Raw genomic sequence first — 7,510 nt, 5'->3', positions numbered from 1 at the left:
CTTTCTGCATTTGTCTATTGCAAATGAGAATATGTCATTTCTGCCAACCTCTTGCTTAAAACCTCCTTATTTGGAAATCCCACTTGCTTGCTCTTTGGAAGTTGTATTGGAATTGGGTTTCACCTGAGGTTCATCATTCCTGCCCCTGGGGAAGTGATGAAAAGGGGTCACATAGCCCTTCCATTTGCCGGAATTGGCAGTGGGTGTTCCCTGTAGAGGTCTGACCCGGGCTTCCCTGCAGCAGACCCCTCTGATTGGCCAGCTCTGACTCGGGACTGTTCACAGGGCTGAAGAACCTTCAGAAAGGCTGGAGTTAGGGAGGATAACCCGGCTCTTTGGGGAACAGGGGTTGAGAGTGTGAGCACTGCTACAATTTCACTATACAAAAAAACAATTGTATTTTGAGAAACTAGCAATGCTGGTGAACAATCAAACAAGCCTCCTGATTTCACGGAGATCATGAAGGGCGATTCTTATGTGAAAGAACATCCGCTGAAAATACTGTACTATTCTACCCCAAAATAGCATTTTTCAATGTTTAAGGTATCTGCTTTCTGAATCAGAAAAGAAGAAACTGTGCGACATCCTAATGACAAGGTTTTAAAGTCCTTGAAAATTCAAATTCCAGTATCAATCTGGAAAATGCATTTATTCCCCCTTTCACTGCTGCATTTCACAACTACTTCTAACGTGATATCCCCTAGAAGGTAGACTGGATCACGACTGGATGGTTTACACTGAGTTTTCTACAGGAAACAAACAGAAAATATGGCTGGAGGACTTTAAAAAGCTTAAGGTTGAGAAAGAAGTATTCATTAACTTATCCATTCAAAAATCACTCATTCCTTTCCTACTGTGTACAGGACACTGGGAAATGCTGGGGCTACAGGCAATAGAATAATTTGGAGAAGAAAAATTCTGTATGAAAACCTATCCCTACTCCACCCAGATTTCTTTTTTTTCTTTTTGTATATCAAACATGTAATGGGCACAATTATTCACTTATTTCTACACCAATGAATTTTCAATATGCATTCATCATTTAGGTGTTGAGCTGGTCAAAAATGGGGGGGGGACAATATTTTTTGAATGGAGAGAGTGAACTTTTCAACTGTAACACCCACTTCGTGATCTATAAAAGGGTAACCTTTCTGCCTGGCTGACACGGCTTCCTCTCAGGCTGTGGCCGCCTTCCCCCAGCTGTGGGTCTCTCCAGCAACACCATGTCACTCTCAGGACAGAACCCGGGGCTGTCCTGGCACCTGTCTTCCCAGAGTGGGACGCTGGGCGGAGCCAGGGGCGCGTCTGCTTCCAGGGCTGGAAGTGGCTACGGGGGAAGTGCCCTTGGTTTTGGAGGCAGCTATGGGGGAGGCTTTGCTGCTGCTCCCATGTTTGGTTCTAGCTGCGGCTTTGGTGGAGGCTCTGGAAGTTTCTTTGCAGAAGGACTGGGCACTGCTTATGGGGGAGGCCTGGGAGGGGGATTTGGAGGCCCGAAGATTGGATTTGGAGGAAGCCTCAGTGGCTGTCTAGGCATTCTCTCTGGCAATGGGGGAGGCCTTCTTTCTGGATCAGAAAAGGAAACCATGCAAAATCTTAATGATAGATTGGCTTCCTACCTGGACAAGGTCCGAGCTCTAGAAGAGGCTAACACTGAGCTAGAAAATAAAATTCAAGAGTGGTATGAAGCACGACGATCGGGGACTGAAGACCCCGGGTCACAGAGTGACTACAGTCAATATCACCCACTGATTGAAGACCTCAGGAATAAGGTAAGAATACGGTTTTTGGAGGGGCTTCGGAAATTGTTTTAGTTTTCTTTCTTTCCTTTTTTTTTTTTGCTATTACAATGTTTTACAGTGATAATCACCTAAAACTTAGATATTTTTTTCAATGCAACTACATTTGGAACAATTTCTCGTACCGAGGTATTTAGTTCCACTTTATCATTTACCACAAAGCGACTCTATTTCCACTCTCTTTCTGTAGGACACGCATGCTCCTTAATTTTTAAATATTCCATAACTATGTTCTGCAAAAAATTAAATTGCCTTAAACTCTTAATAAAATAGCATTGTAACATCATCTAAAATTTTCCTGTCGAAAATATATCTGCAATGCTGACGTTTTAGGCCCTCGTTTTATGTGTCTTCCCCTACTTTGCCAGATCATTTTTGCCAGCACCGGAAATGCCCAGCTCATCCTGCAGATCGACAATGCAAGGCTGGCTGCCGAAGACTTCAGAATTAAGTGAGTAGAATACAAGAAAGGTTCATAAAAACTGGTATGTCCCACCACCATTTCTTTTCGTTCCTTATTTTCCTGCCTTCCTTGATGGCAAATGCCTCCAACCTTCCACTGTTCTCATGCTCCACACACTCGGCGTTTTGGTAAATTTCACTGGGCATTCCTGAAAGTAACCACATTCAAACACAGCTCTCACATTGCACGTCCGTAAGTGTAAGGTGCTTAGACATATATTCGTATATTATGCTGTGTTTATATGCATATGACCACCATATTTGTCATTTGTATTGACTCGTGATGGGACGTGGTAATGCCACCATTGTCCTAAACCCCAACCTTCCACATGTCAAAATGAATTAATAATGCTTTTGCCCGGGAGTTCAATGAAATGATCTTTTCCCAGGTGACACATATGTCTAAAATATTAACCATGCACTTATTTTTACATTCTCCCCTCCTTTCCCATACTCCACCCTGCAGACATACAGAAGAAATACTAATGTCCTTTTTGCTCCACAAAATTTCCACAGAGGATGTAGCCCTGGTGATGATCCCGAACCTGTAAAATCTCTTTTTTATAGGTATTTTTTTATTTTTAGGGAGGGAAGGGGGGTGGAGAGAGAGAGAGAGAGAGAGAGACATCAGTGTGCGGTTGCTGGGGGTTATGGCCTGCAACCCAGGCATGCACCCTGGCTGGGAATCGAACCTGGGACACTTTGATTCCCAGCCCGCACTCAATCCACTGAGCTACACCAGCCAGGGTGCGAACCTGTAAAATCTTAATGAAAGTTACCAAAGAAGTATCAATGGTTTAAATTGAAGTTAAGCAAAATAAAGAAAAGACTAATTATTTTATTTCCAGCTGCTTTTAGGGCCGTGTCTGGAAGGGCACCTGGAGAAGGCCTGTTACTGTTCACACCAGGGCAGCCAGCCAAAGGAGCCATTGTCTCCTGGGGCGCAGTGCTGTTTGGGTTCTTCGCTGGTAGAAAAGTGTCATTACCTCATAATTGTTTTCACTCTTCTCTGGCTGAGCAGTACCCTACCATGAAAGAGGAAAGGGGGAAAATTATAAAAGCAAAAACAATCACACACTGCAATGCTGCTGTCTTAAAATAGTCGCACAGATTTGTGCACAAAATAGCCCTGAAGACGGCAGGGGTCTTCTTACTCGGGCGGGTGTGTGGATTCCCTGAACTGCTCTGCACTTGGTTTCCAGGTACGAGAACGAGCTGGCCCTGCGCCAGAGCGCGGAGGCCGACACCAACGGCCTGCGCAGGGTGCTGGACGAGCTGACGCTGGCCAGAGCCGACCTGGAGGCGCAGATCGAGAACCGGGCGGAGGAGCTGGCCTTCCTGAAGAAGAACCACGAAGAGGTCAGCCGGAACACATTTGCCGTTAGAGCAGATAGGGAGGACCCACTATTTGCCTGTTAAAATGGCCTCTTGTCTCGAATTTCTGTGTGCGTGTGTGTTGTGATCGCTGTGTCAGCCACTGGGGCGGGGCGGCATCCATTGATGGAAGCTCCTGTTACAGTTGACCAGATTGAAGGCAGCTTCTGATTTTGTCGTTTCATCATTAAGTGAGGACAATACGAATTTTAATTACCCTGCTCCAGTGGTTTTTGTTTAATATAGTACTTTCAAAGTCAGAAGTCCACCAACAATACATGTTACATGCGCCGGAGAAACGGGCTCTGCCCGATGCAATCTGCACGCGGAGCTGCGATACCCCACAGCGCCGCCCCTCGGAGCCCGGAGTGTAGTGTGGACGTTAATCACACTCCACCAACGGGCTTCCCAAAGGGCTTTCTGCCGGAACCCATGCCCAGGAGACAAATGGTCCTAGGGGCTGTCTGCTGCCCTCGGTTTGGCAGCTGCTGCCGGGCCAGGCCGGGTCCGCAAGGAGCCCCTCAGTCCCCAGGACACGGGGTAACTCATCCGCCCGGGGTGGTGGGCACAGCGCCTAGGGCCTGCGGTAAGTTTAGGGGCCCAGGAAAACATCTTAAGTTCCCTTAAAATCAAAAGAAAAAAATAAAGTTAAAAATAACAATAATAAATCAGATAAAAAATCTTAGTCTTTAGGTAAAATATGTTTTAATATGTTGAACTGTCTGTCTTACACCAACGGAGGCCCACAAAAGTCACAATACGCCCCCGTGCCCCTCTCGCACTTGCTGCGCCCAGGAGCTGCAAAGCATCCGGTCTGACGGCCCCGGCCAGGTCAGGGTGGAGATGGACGCTGCCCCAGGGGTGGACCTCACCCGGCTCCTCAACGACACAAGGGCGCAGTATGAAGCCATCGCGGAGCAGAACCGTAATGACGCGGAAGCCTGGTTCGTGGAAAAGGTACCGCTCACAAAAGCAAAAGGCTTTGATCGATACGTGGGCAGACAAGACCCGCCACGGTGGCACTCACGCGTGTCCCCCTGCCCCGCTTTTCTGTGTCAGAGCGGAGAGCTCAAGAAGGAGATCCGCGCCAACACCGAGCTGCTTCAGTGCGGCAAGAGCGAGATCACCGATTTGAGACGCGCCTTTCAAAACCTGGAGATCGAGCTGCAGTCACAGCTCGCCATGGTAGGGACGGTGCACAAAGACGCGGTATCATTTCAACTTCCAAAGAAAATGTTGCTTCCAAATTATGTTAGGCCGTTGGCTGCCTTCCTCCTTTCACTGCCTCCATTGTTATGTCAGTGCCGTTTCTCTCCCACGTGCAGAAGAAATCCCTGGAGGAGTCTTTGGCCCAAACCGAGGGCGACTACTGCGGCCAGCTGTCCCAGATGCAACAGCTCCTGGGCAGCCTGGAGGAGCAGCTGCTCCTGGTGCGTGCGGACACCCAGCGCCAGAACGACGACCACCAGCGGCTGCTAAACGTCAAAGCCCACCTGGAGCTGGAAATTGAGACCTACCGCCACCTGCTGGACGGCGAGACGCAAGGGTGAATAGACAACTGAGGTTGAAATAACCTCAGTGGCTGACCAAAGGGTGCACCTGATGCAGCTTGGGGCGGGGGAGGCAATAGAAGAAAGGGTCCTTTAGTTGACAAAAAAATAACAAATATAGTAAAGGCATGCCTTGGATTTATTAAGCGCTCTACACCTTGCAAAGTGGTGTCATTCATTGTCTCACTCAATAACAACCCGTCAATGCTGGGATGCGCAGTGGCACCACAGACAGAGGCACACTGCCGAGGACTCCTAGACAAATCACCCGTCCGAGTTCCGACATGTGTCCCGTTACCAAGAATCACACTTTAGATGACAGCCACTTGCTCCACCTTGAACCTACTGTAGCAAACTTCCCAAAAGTAGTAGGAGCTTGGCCTGGTGGGGAGAACTCAGGACTGTAAGCCAGAAAATGGACCTTCTGAGACCACTTAGCTTCACAATGAGGTCCCGCTTTTGGCAGGGTCTGAGAAGAAAGGCGCGCTGCACCAAACTGCTCTCAGCGTGCATCGTGCGACACTCCTGGATTTCTTCAGCTGTAATGCTAAGACATTACTTTTTCTTTTTCTTTTTTTTTTTTTTGGTCAACAGGGTTTTTCATTTAGATTTTATTTCTCAGTCGCCGTTTACATTCCATATTATTTTGTATGAGTGGCGGGTGTTCGGCACAGTGCTTAGACAATCACACTTCACAAAATGCTCCCCCCGGTATGTCCAGTACCCACCTGGCACCGACACACAGCCACTACAACATTATCATTCAGTCATTCTCGATCAAGAAATTCAGGGTATCTTCCTTACTTGGCCGTAGTGTTATGAACATGTCTAATTTTTAGTTCAAATAGCAAACTCTGTGTGTGTCCTCGCTCCAGAAAGCCTGAAGTGATACATCTCCCTCGCTCCCTCCGCAGTGATGACCAGGATGAAGCCGCACCTGCGACGGACTCCAAGCCTCAAGCGCAGCCCGCTGATCCCTCTAGCGGTACGCAGACTCCCTGAGAGCCACTTGGAATAAGTCAGAGCCACACCTCTTAGTGACTGGAGCTATAACATCTCATTGAACACGGCAGTACTGTTAGTGATGCATATTTATATTCTGAGCCAAGGGAAAACATGTATGCGTCCCTGCAGAAAAGGAGTAGTCCATCCCGAATTAAAACTTTTCCCAAGCCCAAGAGAAAAAAAACCCACCCTGCAAAGAGGTATGATAAGCCTCAGAGGTACTTTTTAAGTGCCAAGAAAGAAAAATATTTTCATTTGTGCATGAGATAACACTGAATACATTTCGTTTTCATTGAATAAAATGCATTGTTGAATGCAAAATTCACCTTTGAAAGTTAGAACTGGATGGGTTGTAGCAGCCAATCCCTAATTTAAAGGTTAAGTTGAACACCACCAATTTCGGATAAATATTTGAAGTACTAACTTTTGCCCTCTTTGTTCGGTCTTTATCTTCAGACCCCACCAACACCCCAGAAATGAAGACAACTGTGCAGATAGTGGTGGACGAAGAAGTGATCTTACCCCAAGTTCAGGAACTTGAAGAATTAATGTGAAATTTCACCAGATCTGCCCCGTGATTGCTTCCGTAGGAACAAGGAATTTACAAGTGGAAATTATTCCTTTTAGAGTAAGATGCTGTATTAGTTCAATCTGTCTTTTTGTCTGTTTCATTTTCTTTGGATTCCTATTCCCTGTGAGCCCTCTTTGCCCCTCTGAAACGATATTCCCATATGAATCATCATGGCCATGTTGGTTTTTATAACAAACGAAAATTGTCTTTTATCTCTCTGGACCTGGCATAATCTGTTCATAAATTTTCTTCTAGTGACCCGGAACATGTTTTTACTCACAGGACTTTGACAAGTAGTACTGTTTGAATAAAGTTGATTTTAAAAGAAAAATGATTGTAATGTGAAACCCGCACCTTCCCCGATTCCGACAATAAATGTCAAGGGCACAGAGAGAGGTCTGTGAATACTAATAACGAAGTAGGTAAATAGTGGGGTAAAAACACCAAGGTCTGAGATTAAGTTAAGAAGTTCCTTTGGACCCTGGCTGGTGTGGCTCAGTGGATTGAGTGCTGGGCTGCAAACAAAAGGGTTGCTGGTTCGATTCCCAGTCAGGGCACATGCCTGGGTTGCAGGCCAGGTCCCCAGTAGGGGTGAATGAGAGGCAACCCCACATTCATGTTTCTCTTCCTCTCTTCCTCTCCCTTTCCCTCTATCTAAAAATAAATAAATAAACTTTTTAAAAAATGAACCAGAAAGCATAATACAATCATTTAAAAAAAAAAGTTGTTCCTTTGGAAGTTCTCTTCTTTTT

General features: G+C 46.4%; 1 protein-coding gene across 1 annotated transcript; it reads left to right on the top strand.

Annotated features, from left to right (window-relative positions):
• Positions 1–1,156: 1,156 nt before the first annotated feature.
• KRT12 (keratin 12) lies at positions 1,157–7,089 on the top strand. The gene is made up of 8 exons (XM_028520804.2): positions 1,157–1,769; positions 2,165–2,247; positions 3,461–3,617; positions 4,428–4,589; positions 4,692–4,817; positions 4,958–5,178; positions 6,097–6,167; positions 6,644–7,089. Exons 1-8 carry the CDS (start codon positions 1,224–1,226, stop codon positions 6,739–6,741), a joined length of 1,464 nt encoding a protein of 487 aa, XP_028376605.1. The 5' UTR covers positions 1,157–1,223; the 3' UTR covers positions 6,742–7,089.
• The last annotated feature ends 421 nt before the right edge of the window (positions 7,090–7,510 follow it).

Source organism: Phyllostomus discolor, chromosome 8 (genome assembly GCF_004126475.2).
Source record: "Phyllostomus discolor isolate MPI-MPIP mPhyDis1 chromosome 8, mPhyDis1.pri.v3, whole genome shotgun sequence".
Taxonomy (NCBI): Eukaryota; Metazoa; Chordata; class Mammalia; order Chiroptera; family Phyllostomidae; genus Phyllostomus; species Phyllostomus discolor.
The sequence above is the reverse complement of the archived record's forward strand: the minus strand, read 5'-3'. Positions and strand labels throughout refer to the sequence as shown.

What these genes read in the sequence shown, in the direction of transcription:
- KRT12 (XM_028520804.2), top strand. Translation starts at nt 1,224, where the DNA reads ATGTCACTCTCAGGACAGAACCCGGGGCTGTCCTGGCACCTGTCTTCC. An exon ending in TTGAAGACCTCAGGAATAAG is followed by an intron (nt 1,770 to 2,164) that starts GTAAGAATACGG and finishes CTACTTTGCCAG; the next exon opens with ATCATTTTTGCCAGCACCGG. An exon ending in AAGCCTGGTTCGTGGAAAAG is followed by an intron (nt 4,590 to 4,691) that starts GTACCGCTCACA and finishes TTTCTGTGTCAG; the next exon opens with AGCGGAGAGCTCAAGAAGGA.